This window comes from Coregonus clupeaformis, chromosome 9 (assembly GCF_020615455.1).
Source record: "Coregonus clupeaformis isolate EN_2021a chromosome 9, ASM2061545v1, whole genome shotgun sequence".
Classification (NCBI taxonomy): Eukaryota; Metazoa; Chordata; class Actinopteri; order Salmoniformes; family Salmonidae; genus Coregonus; species Coregonus clupeaformis.
In genome coordinates, this window is record NC_059200.1 from 10,524,801 (window position 1) to 10,548,284 (window position 23,484).

Here is a 23,484-nt window from a genome sequence, read left to right on the forward strand (position 1 = left end):
CTTTGCAAACATTTCGAAAAACATGTTTACACTTTGTCATTATCGGGTATTGTGTGTAGATGGGTGAGTGGAAAAAATCGATTTAATCAGTTTTGAATTCAGGCTGGAACACAACAAAATGTGGAATAAATCAAGGGGTATGAATACTTTCTGAAGGCACTGTAATCCCCACCTGGTCAAGTGTTTTACCGTGGATGACCATTAATATATTGTTGCCATCCCCACAATATAGAAATAATCAATTATTCTTCATCCCCAACAATAACATAAACTTGGTTACAATTTAATAGAGACCGCATGGAACCATCACGTAAAAAGTGTACTCCGTGTAGTCTAGAGCTCAGAACATGCTTCAGTTGGATGGGTTTTTCTCTCCACAATTATTGAAGTACCCACAAATACTAGAGCCAACCTCTATTAGGCCTATCTGAAACTCATCTAAGTCCTTGATGTGACTGAAGACCATCACCAACAGAACAGAGACGATATAGCATCTTAATTGAAGTTATTTCCTATCACCATCTCACCTCCATTATTTAAGTCCACAAAAGCTTTAGGGGGATCTTTGGAAAAGGAACTATCTTGGCCCAGCAGACGACAGGTTGATATTCTTGTAGAGGAGGAAAAAGCCGGTAAGATTGCCACTTTCCCCGAGTTGAGAGGTCAGGCTTAACTGCCAGCCTAGCAGACACCTTTTCTATGGTATCTGTCTATCACATCACCCTTTATGAATCTTTTATAACGTCTTCAACAAACAGTGTTCTAGAAATGTCACTCAGGCAGCACTGTCATTTTTCTGAGTGGACATGTACATTTACTGGTACAGGTCTGTTCAAATACCAATGGGGTTTTTTGTATTAGGCCTATCTCTTATAGCAAGCAACACACACACACACATGTTATATTGTTTGTGTAATGAAAACAAAGACGTAATGAATGCATGTAGTGTAGAAAAATGCATTGCCAAAAGGCACTGTGATGAATTCCATTATTGTCATTGTTGACAGCTCGCCATTTATTCTGCATTATGTTTGTCAGTCTGCAAGGTGATTGCTTCTCTATGCATTTATGATAGGGCAACAAACAATAAACGTGTGTTCTATATTCTGCATGTAGTCAAGAGTGAAAGACATCTGATTGAAGGCCATACATCACCAGTCAATTCAAAATCAATCAAATGTATTTTATAAAGCACTTACATCAGCAGTTGTCACATAGTGCAATACAATTCAAGTGTTCTATGAGGACTCTATGACATTGTAACCACGTTTATGTTATTGTTAGGGATGAAAACACCCGATTTTGCAGTCTTTGAGTTTTGTTGACTTAATATATTGGAAACCCATAAAAATACAAAATATTCTGATACTTGTAAGCCTGAGACACAATGTTGATCGGCATGCTTGCTCTCATCCTAACAGGCCTGAATGACAATATTAATCAAAATATGTGTGCTATCCTGGATAGTTGAACAAACAGTATTGTATATGAGATGGGGGCATAGAAATATAACAATATTGTCCATTGTTCCGTTGTCACGCCTTCCACAGTGCGTGGGTATAGCATGGTTCCAGAGGACATTCCTTGGCCTTCGCACATTGGGACTTTAGTGCATTCTATGTCAGTCAACAGTTGTTTATGTGTTCACTCATCATTGAAATAAGTAAATTTAGTATTTTCCATTACTGGGGGCTGGGAGGATTATGGTCTTGAATTGTTTAGAACTGTCATGAAATCCCTTCAGTAGTTCTGATACACTGTACTTCCCCTCTTGACCAACAGAGAGAGAGACAGATACTGTATGCCGAGCCCCTCCTAAGCTGCAGTGAATCCAGCCATCTATTGGTTTCAGAGCTACATTAAACTGTATGCTGTTTTTTGAGGGGCATTTTTTTTCCAGAGCCAGAGTCCAGTGCTTCAGTCCATTGGTATGCATAAAGCATCCTTTGGAACAGGCTTGTGCTACTGCTGTGATTTACTGTCCCAAGCCCTGCCCACGTCCCTCAGCCTGCCTCTCGACATCCTGCCTCCCAGATCCAGCTCAAACGCTGGGCTGTGGTGGACACTGAACAGCCATGCAGGACCCAGCACCTTTGGCCCCCCTGTGACCCCGGATCCAGGACCTGGGACCTTTCATAGGACACCTGAACATGGCCTTCTTCAGCTGTTTGTGCTCATTGTTTGGAAGAGCAAAAGTAAGTAAGATTTTTTAAATGTAAACAAAGTTTTAAAAAGTTGAAATATTTTGGAATGTTGTTTGAAATGTGTACCGGTAAGGATGCGAATTAATGTGATAAAGATAATCAGTTTTTAAATGTAGAATTAAGTATTTATCATACTCCAACTGTGTTTTGGTCCTGTATGGCTCAGTTGGTAGAGCATGGTGCTTGCAACGCCAAGATTGTGGGTTCGATTCCCAGGACCATCCATAGGTAAAAATGTGCACGCAAGACTGTACGTCGCTTTGGATGAAAGTGTCTGTTAAATGACATATTATTACTATATAAGATTTGTCTGCTTTTAAGAAGTCATTCTAACTCCTTGTAATAAGAAACACATCACTTATTTTTTATAAAATATATATGTATATAGTTACAGTTGTATACTATTGTTCAGAAAGAAACATAAAAATATGAGAGTTCTCATAACTTGCTACAGTTTCATAGTAGTGGTCTGTTCAGCATGTGACTCCCAAAGTAACTGACATTCCAGACAGTTGAGAGTGGGTGTAGGAATGGAGTGAAGGCTGGCTTGTTCTCAGTGAGCATGCGCTCAAGGATGTGTTAGCCCAGAGTTACCGCAGCAACGGGATTCAAAAGTAGCCTTTCACAAGCGTCCACTTGGAGCCAATAGTGCCCCTTTTAGAAAGTTCTGACATCATCGAAAATGTAAGATCATAATATAAACCTGGAACTACATAGAATAGTAGATCCTTTGTTGAATAAATGTCACAGTCTACTACATTTGTCTAATTTTACTTCAAGAATGTTGGGCCTATGACCTATATATAACAAAGTTGTAACCTAAATATTGTTTTCTAACAATGTATTGACAACACATTTCAAATACATATCATATGTTAGAAAATAAATAAAGAGTTACTGCACTTGATGCTGCAAACATTCCATCTGAAACATTCCAAGTATGGAAATGATATGCTCTATTTTCCTTCTTTCAGGTGATGTCCTCATCATGGGGCTACAAGAATGCAGGTAAGGATAAGAGACTGACCATCATTCAGAGAAAATTGATTTAAGAGCAAAGCATTGAGAGCATAATATGTGTTTCTCTTTTGTTGTTGTTGGTTAATCATGTTGTCTACTCTATCTAGAAGTGTATAACCATCAGCTGGTCTTCTCAAAGAAAAACATAGCCTGGTATTAAGTAAATTGCAAGTAGTAGCCAATGATTTATATATACACTACATGACTGAGAGAGGCCGCTGTTTTGAAGCAACCGCACCTCCATCATAGCACTCCCCCACCGTTGTAATACATATTTAGGATGCTATAGAAATGCATTTACAAATGTCTGTTTTTGCCATGTTTATTCTATTACAGACAGCTTAATGCATATTTTTAAATCTGTCAGAGTGTCAAATGTGCAGCGGTAGGACGGAGTCAGGCGCAGGACACAGAACTGAGTACACAACGTACTTTACTCTGAAAAAACAAACACTAATTTCCACGCAGGGAAAACACACCAGCTCACAAAAGCGTATGACACAACACAACAAACAAACACACACAAAACCATGTGGGAACCAGAGGGTTAAATAGGGAAATAATCATCATTCAATGGGAACCAGGTGTGTACAAACAAGACAAAACCAATGGAAAACAGAAACGCAGATCGGTGGCAGCTAAAAAGCCGGTGACGACGACCGCCGATAGCCGCCCGCACAAGGAGAGGCACCAACTTCGGCGGAAGCCGTGATAGTACCCCCGACGCGTGGCTCCAGCAGCGCGCCGACACCGGCCTCGGGGACGACCCGGAGGACGAGGCGCAGGACAATCCGGGTGGAGACGGTGAAATTCCTGCAGTAAGGAAGGGTCCAGGATGTCCTCCACCGGCACCCAGCATCTCTCCTCCGGACCGTACCCCTCCCACTCCACGAGGTACTGAAGGCCCCCATGATGGCTTGTACAGTATATGCCGGGGCCCCCTCGATGTCCAGAGGGGGCGGAGGAACCTCCCGCACCTCAGACTGCTGGAGCGGACCTGCTACCACCGGCCTGAGGAGAGACACATGGAACGAGGGGTTAATACGGTAATCAGGGGGAAGCTGTAACCTATAACATACCTTGTTCAGTCTCCTCAGGACTTTAAATGGCCCCACAAACTGCGGACCCAGCTTCCGGCAGGGCAGGCGAAGGGGCAGGTTTCGGGTCGAGAGCCAGACCCGATCCCCCGGTGCATACACCGGGGCCTCACTGCCGAAACCATTCATCCACCGCAGGTGCCTCGATCTGGCTCTGATGCCACGGTGTCAGGACCGGCTGATAACCTAGTACACACTGAAATGGAGACATGTTAGTGGAGGAGTGGCAGAGGGAGTTTTGGGCCATCTCTGCCCAGGGGATGAAAGCCGCCCACTCCCCCGGCCGGTCCTGGCAATAGGACCGCAGAAACCTACCCACATCCTGGTTAACTCTCTCCACCTGCCCATTACTCTTGGGGTGAAAACCTGAGGTCAGGCTGACCGAGACCCCCAGACATTCCATGAAAGCCCTCCAGACCCCGATCAGACACTATATCCTCAGGCACCCCGTAGTGCCGGAAGACGTAGGTAAACAGAGCCTCCGCAGTCTGTAGGGCCGTAGGGAGACCGGGCAAAGGAAGGAGACGGCAGGACTTAGAAAACTGATCCATAACGACCAGGATAGTGGTGTTACCTTGTGACGGAGGAAGATCCGTCACGAAGTCCATCGATAGGTGTGACCACGGCCATTGTGGAACGGGTAGGGGTTGTAATTTCCTTCTGGGCAGGTGTCTATGTGCCTTGCACTGGGCACACACCGAGCAGGAGGAAACATAAACCCTCACGTCCTTAGCTAAAGTGGGCCACCAGTATATCGCACTAAGACAGTGCACTGTCCGACCGATGCTAGGATGACCAGAGGAGGGTGACGTGTGTGCTCAACAGATCAATCGATCGTGGACATCAACCGGAACGTACAGACGCCCAACTGGACACTGGGTGGGACTGGGCTCCGTACGTAACGCCCGCTCTTGCCACCAGGCAAGAAGCCAGAAGTATGGGAGTGGGATCCGTGGACCGCTCCTCTGTGTCATACAACCGGGACAGTGTGTCTGCCTTAGCGTTCTGGGAACCTGGTCTGTAGGATAGGGTGAAAACAACATGGGTGGAAAACATGGCCCACCTAGCCTGCAGAGGGTTCAGTCTCCTCACCGCCCGGATATACTCCAGATTGCGGTGGTCAGTCCAAATGAGGAAAGGGTGTTTAGCCCCCTCAAGCCAATGCCTTCACGCCTTCAGAGCCCTGACAACAGCTAACAGCTCCCTTCAGCAAGGAGGTAATGGGAGCCGCTACCTGACCAAAGCCCCGGATAAACCTCTGGTAGTAGTTGGCAAACCCTAAGAACCGCTGCACCTCCTTTACCGTGGTTGGAGTCTGCCAATTACACATGGCTGAAATGCGGTCATTCTCCATCTCCACCCCTGACACGGACAGGCGGTACCCTAGGAAGGAGACGGACTGTTGGAAGAACAGACATTTCTCAGCCTTGACGTACAGGTCATCCTGGGAAGTGCTGCGCCTACCTGGAGATTTATTGCACAATCCCCCTGTCGATGGGGTGGTAGTTGAGTCGCCTTTGGCGAGAACCAAATCGGCATATTCGGGGGGAATGTGCGTAGTGGAGACCTGGTTTGGACTCTCCACCGTAGTTGCACCTATGGAAACACCTACACACCTCCCTGAGCACTGACTTGACCATCCCTTGAGAGCCCTCTGTTGCCACGAAATAGTGTGGTCATGAGCGGCCAACCAGGGAAGCCCCAACACCACAGGAAACGCAGGAGAATCGATCAGGAAGAGACTAATTCTCTCCTCAGGACCCTCCTGTGTTTTCATCCATAGTGGAGCTGTGATCTCCCTAATCAGCCCGACCCTAAAGGACGACTATCTAAGGCATGTACAGGGAAGGGCACATCAACAGGAACAATAGGGATCCCTAATCTACGTGCAAATGAACTGTCAATAAAGTTCCCAGCTGCGCCTGAATCACCTTATGCGGGGAATGCGGGGAAAACTCAGGAAATTCTATACAAACATACATGTGCGCAACAGGGAGCTCTGGGTAAGTCAGGTGCCTACTCCCCTGGGATGATCCACCAGTGTCCTGCCTGCTGCCTCAACTCCCTGGGGAACCTCCCCAGCACCGACCAGCAGTGTGCCCTCTGCGGCCACACTTGGTGCAGGAACCGGCCCCCCCTTCGGTCACCCTAGGAGCAGCACCTCCGAGCTCCATAGGGGTAGGGTCGGAGGTGCTGGGGATGGAAGGGACAGACCCTGATCCGCACGTCCGCGGGTGGCCAACAGGTTATCCAGCCGTACAGATAGATCCACCAGCTGGTCGAGGGTAAGGGTGGTGTCCCTGTATGCCAGCTCCCGACGAACGTCCTCACGTAGACTACACCGGTAATGGTCGATCAGGGCCCTCTCATTCCATCCCGCGCTGGCCACCAAGGTCCGGAAGTCCAGTGCGAAGTCCTGTGCGCTCCTCTTCCCCTGTCTGAGGTGGACCAAGCGTTCCCCCGCCGCTCTCCCCTCTGGTGGATGATCGAAAACCGCCCGGAAGTGGCGGGTGAAATCCTCATAGCAAACCAACGCTGCGTCTATTCCTCCCCATTCGGTATGGCCCACTCAAGCGCTCTCCCAGACAGACAGGAGATGAGGGCGGACACGCTCTCGTATCCCGAGGGAGCCGGGTGGATGGTCGCCAGGTATAGCTCCACCTGGAGCAGGAACCCCTGGCACCCGGCAGCCGTCCCATCATATGCCCTCGGGAGCGAGAGCCGAATCCCACTGGGTCCAGGTGATGGAGGGGTGGACATCGGTGTGGGTTGACCTGAAGTTGCTGGGGTTGTGGGAAAATCCCCTCTCTCCTATCGCTCCATGGTCTGCAACACGCGATCCATTGCAGTGCCCAGATTCTGGAGCATCGTCGTATGCTGCTGGACGCGCTCCTCCACGGGTACCGGAGGACTGGCTGCACCTGCTGACTCCATATTAGGTGCGTGCTTCTGTCAGGGTGTCAAATGTGCAGCGGTAGGACAGAGTCAGGCGCAGGACACAGAACTGAGTACACAATGTACTTTACTCTGAAAAAACAAACACTAATTTCCACGCAGGGAAAACACACCAGCTCACAAAAGCGTATGACACAACACAACGAACAAACACGCACAAAACCATGTGGGAACCAGAGGGTTAAATAGGGAACTACCTCAACTAGCCGGTGCCCCCGCACATTGACTCTGCACCGGTACCCCGCTGTATATATAGCCTCCCTACTGTTATTTTATTTTACTTCTGCTCTTTTTTTCTCAACACTTTTTTGTTGTTGTTTTATTTTACTTTTTTATTACAAATAAATGCACTGTTGGTTAAGGGCTGTAAGTAAGCATTTCACTGTAATTTCTGCACCTGTTGTATTCGGCGCATGTGGCCAATAATTTTTTATTTTATTTTAAATAGTCATCATACAATGCGAACCAGGTGTGTACAAACAAGACAAAACAAATGAAAAACAGAAACGCAGATTGGTGGCAGCTAGAAAGCCGGTGACGACGGCCGCCGATAGCCGCCCGCACAAGGAGAGGCACCAACTTCGGCGGAAGTCGTGACAAAATCATATTTGTTAGCTAAACATAAAAAAGTAATAATAATAATAGTTATATATATATATATATATATATATATATATATATATATATATATATATATATATATATATATATATATTGTTTATATATATATACATTTTCCTTAAAGTATAATTATTTGAAAGTACTAATGTTACTGTCCCCACTACAACAACAAAAACACTTAAATACATGTAATTTTGTCCTTGAAACATTTAAATGAAATACTCCTTTGGAGGACTGCCAAAGATTTTTATAACAAAGATAGACCACAGCCTGTCGTTTCCAATGGGAACAAATTAGTCATAGTGGGCAGAACAAGCAAGGAGGTGGGCAGAGCCAAGCACGAGCTAGCGAGATCCTATTGGCGTGTTCTAGCATGCATTTGCATATTTCCGTTCTGGAATGCCTACTCTGTGAAGTGCGTGTGTGCAATAACTCAGTTCGCCTTTGCACTCCTTCTAAACAACGCAATTGTTTAAAACTTTGGCAAAGGGTAAAGTCTACAACACTTTGTCCACTCTGTTCGAAACAGATTCTAGTTTTGGGAACAGAAAACTGTATTGAGATAAAATGTTTCATTCATGAGAACATTTGCAGAACGTCGGCCAACATCCATCTTGTTCCATCTTCTCCTACTGCCGGCCACTGGGCTTCCTCTCACTACCATATTTGGTAGTGAGTGGAAACGCCAAGCGGATGATTCACATTTATACGTCCAGTGAAATATCTGTCTCATTGTTCTATCTGTGGCACTGCTTTTCTGAGGAGTGCCAATATGGCCGACCGGTGGCATCAAAGCCTCTCATTGGCCGAAACATAGCATCAGCAATCCAGGGTTTATAGTATTAAAAAAATCTCTCTATATATATAGATGTATGCACTCACTAACTGTAAGTCGCTCTGGATAAGAGCGTCTGCTAAATGACTAAAATGTAAAATGTATATACATCATTGGTTGTAGCACTCTAGATGGCACTCTCAGAGGAGCATTTGATTTGCACCACCGTAGTGTGTCTTAGATAGAAGGATTGACACTTGTGGCAGCCCCGTGGCGTGACTTGTGACCCATTTAGTTCTGATGGCAAACCTGGCTGAGAAGTCATTCAGCCCACGCAATCAGATGGACAATTTCTAAATCAAGTGTCAGCTCCCTCTATAGAGTCTAGTAGCCTACTAGACAATTCTGCAGTGCAAATCAAATGCACAGTGAAAGGCAGTAGTCGCTCTGGATAAGAGCGTCTGCTAAATGATATAAATGTAATGTAAATGAAAATACCAACATACAATTTCTTGAATTCCGGCCATGGGTTATTTTAGCTTCTGACTGAAGATCACTTGTTGTTCATCTTCAAAGTAGAAGTCTACACTGCTGTTTTAAGTCCGCTAGGCGTCATGATTTGAAGGACAATTATAGCCATGAACTTAATATCCCACACCACACCAGAGAGTACTGTAGTAGTCTATGCATCGTGTGCCATGCCTTTCTTGGAAGGTGCACATTTAAATGTTCCGAGCGAACTTTATTGCAGCAGGAAAGTAAGAAAGATTAATTGAAAACAGGACATACACTACCGTTCAAAAGTTTGGGGTCACTTAGAAATGTCCTTGTTTTCGAAAGAAAAGCAATTTTTTTGTCTATTAAAATAACATGAAATTGATCAGAAATACAGTGTAGACATTGTTAATGTTGTAAATGGCTATTGTAGCTGGAAACGGCTGATTTTTAAAGGAATATCTACATAGGCATACAGAGGACCATTATCAGCAACCATCAGTCCTGTGTTCCAATGGCACGTTGTGTTTGCTAATCCAAGTTTATCATTTTAAAAGGCTAATTGATCATTAGAAAACCCTTTTGCAATTATGTTAGCACAGCTGAAAACTGTTGTGCTGATTAAAGAAGCAATAAAACTGGCCTTCTTGAGACTAGTTGAGTATCTGGAGCATCAGCAATTGTGGGTTCGATTACAGTCTTAAAATGTCCAGAAACAAATAACTTTCTTCTGAAACTCGTCAGTCTATTCTTGTTCTGAGAAATGAAGGCTATTCCTTGCGAGAAATTGCCAAGAAACTGAAGATCTCGTACAAAGCTGTGTACTACTCCCTTCACAGAACAGCGCAAACTGTCTCTAATCAGAATAGAAAGAGGAGTGGGAGGCCCTGGAGATATGATAGGCTTAATAAAGCAACAGCTGCTCTCCAATCACAGGCACAGGTTTAAAGGCCATGGTTTCCCTAGAGACAGCCCAGTGCCATTAATAACATGGTGAAGGGCTGAGGGTGGTGATTTTTCTACTATAAAATATTTTAGAGCTTCTAAAAAAGCATAGATCTAGAAGAGATTAGAATTGTCTCCTTTAAACAAATACTTAAATTACCTTATTGCTACTTTCAGTGATATCTTCAATGTTTAGGTAAAAAACTATATGGGTGGATAATGTCCTAGTCTCATGCATAGGACTTGATGTCAGAATGTACATGTACTGCAAAGCAGGCCTACCAGCTATAATTGCAAGGGCTCTATCCGGTGAACATTATAATTTACACCTCTTATTTATGGTTTTCTCTGACAGTTGAAAGGTGATTGCAATCATGTGGAAATGTTGTTGATTATTGTCCCTATTCTATAGCCCTCTTGTGAAAGTGTTTCTCCTCTATAATATCACAGACAAAGCATGTTCAATACTACCAGGCATTGCACAAATTGTCCTATAGTATAGTAAGAGGTCGTATGATTCAGTAGTTAGGGCAGGCGATGCACTCAGTAAAAAGGAGAAATCCTGTTGAGATGAAACAAGAATTAGAGGATGTATCAGATATATTATATATAATTTCTTCAGGTGCCCTCAGACAAACATTATTCAGATGCATAGACAGACACACAGCATGTTTTAAATGAGGGTATTGTTTTCTAACGAGGGTGAAGGAAAGTTGTGTGACATCGAGCGCAGCCATGTGATGGGCACCAGTGCTTGACTTTGACAGAAATAGGTGACGGTACTCATTTTGGATGCCGGTACTGTTTATTATTTAGGTACAGGAGTTCCACAATACTTTTGAGCGGATATTCTATAAGAGGTGCAGGAGCTCAAGCAGTAGATTATTTGAGGTGCTGGTGCTCAACTCCGGTGAGCTCTTGCCCAAGTCAAGCACTAGGTGGGCACACAGCATCACATGGACTACCCGCTCTGAGGAATGACAATGGTGGTGAGGTATTGGGCACATGTCATCCTGGTAGAGGAAGAGATATAAACAGTGTATGGTCTGGTCTTTTTGATTGATCTATGATTGATTTGTAGTTACTCATTCTGTTCCAAAATTGGAATTTGAGGAGCAGGTGCAGGTTTATGACCCATGTGTGAAATGTGAGCGTTTGTACATATTGCATGTTTGTGTGCTGGAATATTACAGCAGGGTATATATTTTTGAAAGTAAGGTATAATTACGCAATGAAAACGATCAGAGAAGCAGACCTGTGTTTAGGAGGATTATGACATTATTACATGTTCTAGTCTACCAGCCTCCTCTAACAACACATTTCCTGAGAGGTCAGCTCTTCTGTACCACACCTTTTCCTTTTGCTGTCTGTGTTACATATTCACTGTAGTTTCCTGGAAGGCCATACCTCCCTCTGAGCCCATCTGCCGGGATGCAAGGAAATGTCTGTCATGGATTAGTCATAGAAATGGAAAATGAAAAGAGAGAAAGTTCCAAACTGCTTCTGAACTTTGATCTGATCATGAATATCAGGCCCTAATGGCCTTTCCTAGGGTAGATTTAGCTTATCTGAAAACAGTTATGAAGAGTATGCCATCATATAGTGTGCTATTGCAGAGCTTTATGTGGAAGGTTAAACTTGTGTTGCTCTACAATATGATAACAGCTGTTGTTGTGTTATAGCCTGAATTTAAAATTGATAAAATTGAGATGGTTTGGTCACTGGCCTACACACAATACCCCATAATGTCAAAGTGGAATTATGTTTTTTGACATTTTTACAAATTAATAAAAAATGAAAAGCTGAAATGTCTTGAGTCAATAAGTATTCAGCACCTTTGATATAGCAAGCCTAAATAAGTTCAGGAGTAAAAATGTGCTTAACAAGTCACATAATAAGTTGCATGGACTCACTGTGTGCAATAATAATGTTTAGCATGATTTCTGAATGACTACCTAATCTCTGTACACCACACATACAATTGGTGACTTTAAAACAGTTACAGAGTTTAATGGCTGTGATGGGAGAAAATTGAAGATGTATGAACAACATTGAAGTTACTCCACAATACTAACCTAATTGACAGACTGAAAAGAAGGAAGCCTGTACAGAATAAAAATATTCAAAAACTTGCATCCTGTTTGCAACAAGGCACTAAAGTAATATAAAAAAGTGGGGCAAATCCAATACAACACATTTATGAGTAACACTCTCCATATTTTCAAGCATAGTGGTGGCTGCATCATGTTATGGGTATGCTTGTAATCGTTAAGGACTGGGGAGTATTTCAGGATACAAAATTTACGGAATGGAGCTAAGCACAGGCTTTCCACCAGACACTGGGAGATGAATTCACCTGTCAGCAGGACAATAACCTAAAACACATGGCCAAATCTACACTGGAGTTGCTTACCAAGAAGACAGTGAATGTTCCTGAGTGGCCGAGTTACAGTTTTGACTTAAATGTACAGTCGTGGTTAACATTTTTGAGAATGACACAAATATTAATTTTCACAAAGTCTGCTGCCTCAGTTTTTATGATGGCAATTTGCATATACTCCAGAATGTTATGAAGAGTGATCAGATGAATTGCAATTAATTGCAAAGTCCCTCTTTGCCATGAAAATGAACTTAATCCCCAAAAAACATTTCCACTGCATTTCAGCCCTGCCACAAAAGGACCAGCTGACATCATGTCAGTGATTCTCTCGTTAACACAGGTGAGAGTGTTGACGAGGACACGGCTGGAGATCACTCTGTCATGCTGATTGAGTTAGAATAACAGACTGGAAGCTTTAAAAGGAGGGTGGTGCTTGAAATCATTGTTCTTCTTCTGTTAACCATGGTTACCTGCAAGGAAACACGTGCCGTCATCATTGCTTTGCACAAAAAGGGCTTCACAGGCAAGGATATTGCTGCTAGTAAGATTGCACCTAAATCAACCATTTATCGGATCATCAAGAACTTCAAGGAGAGAGGTTCAATTGTTGTGAAAAAGGCTTCATGGCGCCCAAGAAAGTCCAGCAAGAGCCAGGACTGTCTCCTAAAGTTGATTCAGCTGCGGGATCGGGGCACCACCAGTGCAGAGCTTGCTCAGGAATGGCAGCAGGCAGGTGTGAGTGCATCTGCACGCACAGTGAGGCGAATACTTTTGGAGGACGGCCTGGTGTCAAGAAGGGCAGCGAGGAAGCCACTTCTCTCCAGGAAAAACATCAGGGACAGACTGATATTCTGCAAAAGGTACAGGGATTGGACTGCTGAGGACTGGGGTAAAGTCATTTTCTCTGATGAATCCCCTTTCCGATTGTTTGGGGCATCCGGAAAACACCTTGTCTGGAGAAGACAAGGTGAGCGCTACCATCAGTCCTGTGTCATGCCAACAGTAAAGCATCCTGAGACCATTCATGTGTGGGGTTGTTTCTCAGCCAAGGGAGTGGGTTCACTCACAATTATGCCTAAGAACACAGCCATGAATAAAGAATGGTACCAACACAACTTCTCCCAACCATCCAAGAACAGTTTGGTGACGAACAATGCCTTTTCCAGCATGATGGAGCACCTTGCCATAAGGCAAAAGTGATAACTAAGTGGCTCGGGGAACAAAACATCGACATTTTGGGTCCATGGCCAGGAAACTCCCCAGACCTTAATCCCATTGAGAACTTGTGGTCAATCCTCAAGAGGCGGGTGGACAAACAAAAACCCACAAATTCTGACAAACTCCAAGCATTGATTATGCAAGAATGAGCTGCCATCAGTCAGGATGTGGCCCAGAAGTTAATTGACAGCATGCCAGGGCGGATTGCAGAGGTCTTGAAAAAGATGGGTCAACACTGCAAATATTGACTCTTTGCATAAACTTAACGTAATTGTCAATAAAAGCCTTTGACACTAATGGAATGCTTGTAATTATACTTCAGTATACCATAGTAACATCTGACAAAAATATCTAAAAACACTGAAGCAGCAAACTTTGTGAAGACCAATACTTGTGTCATTCTCAAAACTTTTGACCACGACTGTACTATGGCAAAACCTGAAAATGGTTGTCTAGCAATGATCAACAGCCAATTTGACAGGGCTTGAAGAATTTTGAAAAGAATAATGGGCAAATATTGCACAATCCAGGTGTGGAAAGTTCTTAGAGACGTACCCAGAAAGACTCACAGATGTAATCGCTGCCAAAAGTGCTTCTACAAAGTATTGACTCAGAGGTGTGAATAATTATGTAAATGAGCTATTTCTGCATTTCATTTTCAATAAATTAGCAAAAATGTCTAAAAACATGTTTTCATTTTGTCATTATGGTGTGTAGATGGTTGAGAAAAAAATATATTTAATCAATTTTGAATTCAGGCTGTAACACAACAAAATGTGGAATAAGTCAAGGGGTAGGAATGCTTTCTGAAGGCACTGTATATTGTTTCCTCTCCTCAAATCTGGCTTGTTGGCTTGTTCCAACAAGTCTGTTGTGTGAACAGAGCTCACACAGCCTACAATACATCATGTTTGGTTTGATAGCATTTGTGACAGCTTCAGAGATATGTTTAAAGAGTTGAAATAACTATTTTAGAGGTGTCATAGATTTGACAAGTTAAACAAGAAAGTTATTTACTGAAGCTCTGAAAGGCTAGTCAGTGAAACAGTATTAGGCCTAAATGTAGGGTAGTTAAGTAAAAAGAATAAAACATATTATAATTGTGCCATCATTTATAGTTTGAAAGGAAGAAATGAGTCATCTTTCTGTATTAAAGTTGTGGTTTGTAAGGCTGTGTTAGAGTTTGGAAAGCCTGTAATTCACCCCCTCACTAGCTCAAATGGTATGGCCTTCCTGGAGGGGGGTGGGGTGTCTGAGGTGGGACATTTGTTCAAGAGGAAACAGATGGTTTTCAACATGAATGGGGTCATGAAGGGCAGGTTCAGTTAGGCTGGTACAGTTGTTCGCAAATAGAAAAGTGGCCATTTCTTTGGAATCCCTGGCTTCTGTTCCCCTGCTTGGTTTCTTTTGCCTGCTTGAAACTTTTCTTCTTGGATTTGTGTAACTAACTCTCAATGACTTATGGAATCTGTAAAGTTTTGACCTCCACCACCAGGCTACTGTTGAGTGTTTTGGGCTTCAATGCCCTTTTTATTTGTTAATGAGTGGTCGGACTAAGTTTCAGCAACTGCTCGGAAAAAATGGTGAGTATGAGACTTATCCTTTCTGAAAATATCATCTTATTTTTAGTTAGTTTATTTACATTAATTTACATCAGTATATTATGGAGACCCACTGAGAGAAAAAGAGAGGGACATTTTAGATAGACCATATGATTGATTTAATTCTTATTTTTAAAAGTTCTGAAAGATCTATTAAAATTCTACTGATTAAGAATTAAAAACATAGAATGAAAGGTATGTTTTAGAAAGCTTATGATGTGCTTTGAAAAACATCATGTTCTTTCTTCTAAAGAAGTTCTCTTTTTAGAGTCATTATTCAACTGTATCTACTTCTGAATACATTCTGATTATTTTTTACAGCCCATTGTAGTGAACAATTATACAGCTTTTTACCTTACGTAATTATATATTATAATGTTATATGCCTAACCATAATGTTAAAGCCATCCACAGTGTAGAGAGAATGAGACCTTTGAACTCCTGATGTCACCACACACGCTCAATCCTGATGGAATTTTAATAAAATGGAAATGTACAGTAAGACTTGTTGATCGTGTGGGCTTTGAACCCTTGGTGATCAATGGCTTACATTGTGGTAGCTTAGCCGTCCATTGCAAAGTTGGGTTTGAAACAATGGCAGCCTTACATCTCCTGCGAACAATACCAATTATTCAGTTTTGAAAGAGAAATGGGAATGCAGGGATTTGTGGTTACTGAGAGAATATCCCCTCTCTATCTTGGGACCACGGTGTTATTCTTGTGTTTATGGTAAAGCATTTATAATAACATTTGCATTAATTAAATTTTAAGGTATAAAATGGATAAAAACTATAAATGGTATGAAAAAAGGCACAAGCATAGAGATTTTTAGGTAATAAATTACATTGGAGAATGTGGAACTCGTACCACAGCAAGGCTTTTTAGGCCAATCACAATGTTGCCTATTTTATTTTCTGGTTTTAATGGTCCTCAGAAATGCCCTGAGAAGTACAGCAGTCAGAGAAGAACATGATCATTAGATAGCATGTAAACGATGGGTTATATAGTAATTGATGCCCTCAGCAGCACAGAGAACACACTCTATCATAAAATATGCAGAGCCCCTCAGGACACTGTGGTATAAACGTCTCCCTTTGTGTCAACACTCCCTCCTAGTGCTGGGGATTTCCTGTCGGCCATTAGCCTCCTATCCACCCTAACCCAGCCTGCCCCACCATGTCTCTCTCTCTTTCTCTGTGGTGTCAAACCATCTGCTCCTCAGATGAGGAGTTTAAACAGAAGCAACACCTCAACCACCAGCGAGACAGACACCTCTCCTGATCAGTGCTCTCTCCCCCAACCCAACCCAGGGATGGGTACCGACCGTTCTGCCCCTTTGCTCACCTCACACCCAGACAGGAAAACAGCAGCTCGCTCTGTGGTTAACCTTCACTTCACTCTAGAAAAAAAGGCAGCACTCTGCTCCCTCATAGAGAACCAGGTCTTCCCTGTCTAACCTTCCAGTTAACTTGACAGGCAGGCAGGTGAAAGATAGGCAGGCAGGCCTCCTGCTCACCTCTCACCACCAGAACAATAGTCCTCCTTTCTGTTCACCCCCGACCCCTGAAGAGACAGCCACATTTACATTCAGACACAACAGTTATAAAATCTATAGAACGTGACTGGTCAAAACTCGCTATCTAATCAAGCAACAAGTCTCATAAAAATGTGTTGCTTCACCTTCTGTCCAACTTTCAAAGTGCTGATGAATGAAAATACTGTCTTTGAAGTGTCTCAACTGTAGTATGATTTACACGAATGCAGAAAATCCCTTTCTTTTTTTTGTAAACATCTGCTGCCAATTTAATGAATTCAATCATCACTTGTAGAAATTCAGTATGGCATTCATATTATATACTTAATTATCTTACGGCTGTAAAGCTTGTTGATGGTGGCAGTGAAGTGCAGAAGTCAGAGGAGAACATGATCAGTGTTCCCTTGTAAGGAGCTCTGAATGACGACTTGTTAATACTCCCCAAGTCTCAGCTGTTCAGGTATCTGATGGTGTCAAGGTTCAGAGGGGGGCTTCAAGCCTCAGCATGAGGGAAAGACTCCAATTGGCAGGCGGCTCAAATGAACACCGTAGAGAAGGAAAACCAGATGGTAGCGCTGGTCAGGATGCTGCACTTGCCTCAAGGCAAATCTGTTTGAGGTTTCAACAGCCTCCCAGCTGCTTCTCTGACTAATTACAGGGAAGGGACAGTCGATCTTTAGAGATGAGAGGCAGGATATTTTTGCAGTGAAGGAGCTTTCCGACATACCAATGGGAGATTCCTCGAAACGTCAGTCGCTGTAGTAGTTTCTTGGTTTTTCTTCTTGGGTGTCTTAGGTTTTGACTTTCCTATTGGAATTTAATCATGTTGCTTACTGACCTCACAGCATAGAGGATTCCGCTAGTTTGGCTTAAATATGTGATAGAAACCCATGAACTAAGAGGGCATGAGGCTAACCAAGTCTCAATGGTGTATGTCATGTAGTTATTTTAGTTTCAGTGGGTGGCTTGTACTGGTTTAGTATGTATTCAATGAGTAATCCCAATGAGTCTGCATATAGGCTACAACAGGCCTTTTCCTGGAGCCAGTTTGCTGTAGGGCAGGGCAGTTAGGGAGGAGATATCTACATGGGAAGGAAGCATGGCTTCCCCGGGGACCCGCACAGCTCACAGGTCTTTTAGCTTGGAACTCATGAATTAATGAGAGGTTCCTTACAATTACACTCACCATCTCAATAATGATATAGGCCACACAGATTTAGTTCATGTTCCTTTGATATCAATTGTGATTCTGAATAACTGAGTAGACTGGTAATTTGGCAGTTGTTCAGATACCGCTCTATCCCTTCTGAAAGTTGGTGTTGCGAAGACCTATTTCACAAATGCTCTTTTACTGCTGGAGTTTCAGGCTTTCCCTGGTGGATAGCACAGTGAAACAGTAATGGTGCTTGGGAACACAGGCCTCAGTTATGATATCCAGTCGGAACTCGGGGAGTATGGGAGTTAAGGAATGTCGTAAGGAGGTGGAGTCTCCCGGAGAGGAAAAGAGAGGGACAATTTAGACGTGAGTCAAACATACAGTAGGCTATAGTACAGCAAACTGGTCTTTGTGTGAAAGGCTCACTGGTTACTGTATGTCCATTCATTACCTTTTAGAGAAACTATATTCATATGGAGAGAGGTCCTCACACACACAATCTATCAATTGTCTCTCCATTAAAAATCCAACGCTGTAGGCTACTTGTTTGTAAACCATTACAAATGAAATATTTACTAAGCAGGAAGATGAATGTACATTTTTGCGATCTTAACCATTTTCAGAACTTTCAAGGCATGGGTTGAATTTCATGATGGGCTTCATTTGTAACCTTCTGAGGATATGTTCTATTAACCACCTGGCAACATACGAGGTAATCTGAACCAACCATATTGCTAAAAGGCCACATTGACAATATGCCGGAGGCAGTAATGTCAGTGCGTCCACATATCCCACCCAGACGTGTTTAGTTTCTATGAATTAATTTTTGCCTTTGTCAGGCCAATGTCATGCACCAGTAGTGACAGTATTGTTAAACTGTGGAAAGTAGAAAGACAAAATAAAATGCTAAACCAACTTTATAGATAAGCCTCTGCTTTGCCTTTGTGCATTAGGGTCTTTCATTTGGCCGTCACCATTGCCTTCTATCAGGCTCTCCGAATCTGGTTGGAGAAATATGTAAAGTTAAACTATTGCGTAACTTCTGGCTTTATGTAACAAGTCAAGTCATAGCAACCACCTAACTTTTCATTTAGAAGATGTACTTAGGTTGAAACTGTAGTACAATACATGTGTCTGTGTATCTTTATGCATTTTCCTTTCTCCTTTTCAGAACTGGAGGCTAAAGAAGCTTGTAATTGGCTGCGGGCAGCTGGATTTCCGCAATATGCCCAGCTCTATGAAGGTAATCAATAGTTGTCCCTGTGGTTTATGGACTCTAGACTCTATTATGTTCAACCAAGTGAATATAACAACTATGGTCCAGAGAGACTTGTTGTATTTGGTTAGCTCCTACAGTACAAAGAAAGGTTTACATCCATTAACGTCTAGCTCATCAATGCATGCACAGTACTATAGTGATATGAAACAAACCACATTTGCCACTATTTACACAATGTAATCATCTCCCATCACCAATTACTGTACTGTGTTAGAGGGTGTTAGAGCTAAATTTGGGTAACAAAATATACCTGACGGTAGGCTTAGTCCCCTGTAGCTCAGTTGGTAGAGCATGGCGCTTGCAATGCCAGGGTTGTTGGTTCGTTTCCCACGGGGGGCCAGTATGAAAAATGTATGCACTCACTACTGTAAGTCGCTCTGGATAAGAGCGTCTGCTAAATGACTAAAATGTAAATGATGCAGAAGTTGTCAATGAGCGGTGTTATTTCCCTCCGCTCAGCAGGCTTCTTATCAAGCTATCCCCATGGTTGAAAGCTAATTGAATTGCAATATCTGATTATTCTTGACTGAATCGCTTTCTTTCAATTTGCTGGTTGTTGCTATGCATATTCTATGGAGAATGAACTCGACAGGTAAATCATAGATCAAAGTCTGGCAAATTGGAAAAGTCCCAAAGTTCAATGTTAGTGATAATTCACATTAATTAGAAATGTAGGAAATGCACCACTGCCAGTCAATAGAAGCTATAGTGAAAGAAAAGAGTGAAGGCATTCTGACTAAACGTTGTTTATGTTTGCAGTTGGTTGGTGGTACTGTATGTGTTAACAAATCATCTCCTTTTGGTACTACATTTTATTCTCAGCCTATCTTAATTGTTTATCAACTTTGTTCTAAATGCCAGGAGGTAGTACTCATCAGATGTAAGGAAAGCACCCTCTCCTAACAGTGTAGCCTCTGCAAAAGGGAAGTAGAGAGAAACAAAAGCTGGAAATGAGAAGCCTCTGGAATGTTGTGTGACGAACAGTTTTCTTTCTCTAATATCCCTATGCACACAAAATAGCCCCTCGTAGAGCCACATAGAATTTGTAACCACTTTTTACAGTTTTAATCAAACTGTTGTAAAAAATTAATGAGATTTGGAGTCCATAGCATCCAGCCATTGATCAGTAATGTGAAGGCTTGTCAAACAATATACTTTTGCTGATTTAGTCGCAACTACATAATACTGTATAAAATACATGCATTGCCAAGGACTGCAGGCAGCATGTCTCAAAATGAATGTCTGCACATGCCCGGTTGGCATGAATGTAGTCCTCTGTAGCTCAGCTGGTAGAGCATGGCGCTTGTAACGCCAAGGTAGTGGGTTCGATCCCCGGGACCACCCGTACACAAAAATGTATGCACGCATGACTGTAAGTCGCTTTGGATAAAGGCGTCTGCTAAATGGCATATTATATTATTATTATAATAATTTTATATCATAGACATTTACATTTTTGTCATTTAGCAGACACTCTTATCCAGAGCGACTTACAGTAGTGAGTGCATACATTTTCATATATTTTTTTGTGCTGGTTCCCCATGGAAATCGAACCCACAACCCTGGCGTTTAAAATATATAAATATTTATGACCTCAGAGGTTGGTCGTGTTTTCCTAGAACCTGATCAAATCACCCAACAGTATAACTTACCCGCAAAACATATATTCATCAACTTTGACATGGCCATATGCTGTTATTCTGGTGTCTTTGGTGCAGAGAGAGTAAAGTTCCCATAAAACAAATGTCAAAACACATCTATTAACATATCCACCTCTCTTGATCTGCAGCGGGACTGCTTCCGTTAGACATCTCCTCTGTGAAAAAAGACCATGAGTTTCTGGACCAGGATTCACTGAAGTCACTATGCAGGTAAGACATTCACATTTCCATTACCTTTCATATGTCTGCATCCAAGTCTCATACTATAAGGTATGCTATGCATTGTTGGTAATGGTTTTGCAATTTTTTAAATTAAGTTGAATAAAAACTATTTGTATTTGTTTTCTGGGAGGTATAGGAATCCCACTATAATGATGTGGATTGGTATTGTTGCTATTATAAATACAATCATTTGTTTAAAACTTTTTGTCAAGAATAATTACAATAATTATTCATACCCATATCCATCTTTTGAGGTGTGATAAAGAGGGTTTTCACTGCTGGTCATTAACTCGAACATCAGTTGCACAAATCTATGAATATATTAACTCTGTTGAACAGCGTTCTGGTGGATAGCAAACTATAACTTGAGTTGATAGACTTTCTGTGTGTGTGTGTGTGTGTGTGTGTGTGTGTGTGTAAGAGCAGTAGAGACACGGTGACTGAATTGCCAATCAAATCCCAATAAATCACCTGAGCTCCCAGTGTCACTTCATGCTGTCAGGTTGTCCTCAGAGGAGTAGCTATGAATCTATGCTCTCAGAATACAAATATACGATATGATACGATACGATATGATATGATATGATACGATACAATACGATATGATACGATACGATACAAAATGATACGATATGATACGATACGATACAATAATGCAAAAAAATATATGATAAAGACAAACTTTTTTAATGTCTTCAAGTTCCAACTATGGAAACTTTGAGCTGTAAGAGAAAAGTTGAACTGCTGTCTGTCTTCAGAAAAAAGACATGAATCAAGCATAAAATGAAATGTGTTAAAGTTCACTGTAGACTTCCTGACTCTTGAAATTTACGACATATCTATTGACAATTGTTTTCCAAAATAAACCGGTTAGTGAAATGCCTCACACACAGACTCATTTCAATCTGTGGTGCAGCAACTGACATGGTGTGAAATTCAGTCTGGGGTGGCGTGATGTAAAAATAAAACAGCCTGGCTCAAGGCCTGCATGTCTGCATACTCTTGCTCTGAAAAAGTCATGCATTTTGTTTTATTTTTACATCACGCCACCCCAGACTGAATTTCACACCATGTTGGGGGGGGGGTTGGCAGAGGTGGAACACAATTACAAAGGGGAGCCATGGGAGTAGTCCTTGAAAAACATTCAAAATATTACACATTGACATGAAAACAATTCAGTCCTCTGTAGCTCAGCTGGTAGAGCACGGCGCTTGTAACGCCAAGGTAGTGGGTTCGATCCCCGGGACCACCCATACACAAAAATTTATGCACGCATGACTGTAAGTCGCTTTGGATAAAAGCGTCTGCTAAATGGCATATTAACTATTATATTAACTGTTAGTGAGCATGTCTCCGTTGCCAAGATAATACAGTGGGGGAAAAAAGTATTTAGTCAGCCACCAATTGTGCAAGTTCTCCCACTTAAAAAGATGAGAGAGGCCTGTAATTTTCATCATAGGTTCACGTCAACTATGACAGACAAAATGAGAAAAAAAAATCCAGAAAATCACATTGTAGGATTTTTTATGAATTTATTTGCAAATTATGGTGGAAAATAAGTATTTGGTCAATAACAAAAGTTTCTCAATACTTTGTTATATACCCTTTGTTGGCAATGACACAGGTCAAACGTTTTCTGTAAGTCTTCACAAGGTTTTCACACACTGTTGCTGGTATTTTGGCCCATTCCTCCATGCAGATCTCCTCTAGAGCAGTGATGTTTTGGGGCTGTCGCTGGGCAACACGGGCTTTCAACTCCCTCCAAAGATTTTCTATGGGGTTGAGATCTGGAGACTGGCTAGGCCACTCCAGGACCTTGAAATGCTTCTTACGAAGCCACTCCTTCATTGCCCGGGCGGTGTGTTTGGGATCATTGTCATTCTGAAAGACCCAGCCACGTTTCATCTTCAATGCCCTTGCTGATGGAAGGATGTTTTCACTCAAAATCTCACGATACATGGCCCCATTCATTCTTTCCTTTACACGGATCAGTCGTCCTGGTCCCTTTGCAGAAAAACAGCCCCAAAGCATGATGTTTCCACCCCCATGCTTCACAGTAGGTATGGTGTTCGTTGGATGCAACTCAGCATTCTTTGTCCTCCAAACATGACGAGTTGAGTTTTTACCAAAAAGTTATATTTTGGTTTCATCTGACCATATGACATTCTCCCAATCCTCTTCTGGATCATCCAAATGCACTCTAGCAAACTTCAGACGGGCCTGGACATGTACTGGCTTAAGCAGGGGGACACGTCTGGCACTGCAGGATTTGAGTCCCTGGCGGCGTAGTGTGTTACTGATGGTAGGCTTTGTTACTTTGG

The 23,484-nt window shown here is 42.5% G+C and overlaps 1 protein-coding gene across 2 annotated transcripts in view; it reads left to right on the forward strand.

The window, feature by feature from the left end:
• Positions 1–2,066: 2,066 nt before the first annotated feature.
• Positions 2,067–23,484, forward strand: part of stard8 (StAR-related lipid transfer (START) domain containing 8) — a 49,021-nt gene continuing 27,603 nt past the window's right edge. Inside the window, exons 1-4 of one of the 2 annotated variants that reach the window (XM_041885918.2) lie at positions 2,067–2,195; positions 3,179–3,212; positions 19,173–19,244; positions 21,070–21,151. In XM_041885918.2, coding sequence (XP_041741852.1) covers positions 2,151–2,195; positions 3,179–3,212; positions 19,173–19,244; positions 21,070–21,151 — 233 coding nt within the window. In that variant the 5' untranslated portion in view covers positions 2,067–2,150. Of the gene's footprint in view, positions 2,196–3,178; positions 3,213–15,005; positions 15,294–19,172; positions 19,245–21,069; positions 21,152–23,484 lie in introns of those variants that run through there. The other variant, XM_041885919.2, reaches the window with a different exon arrangement.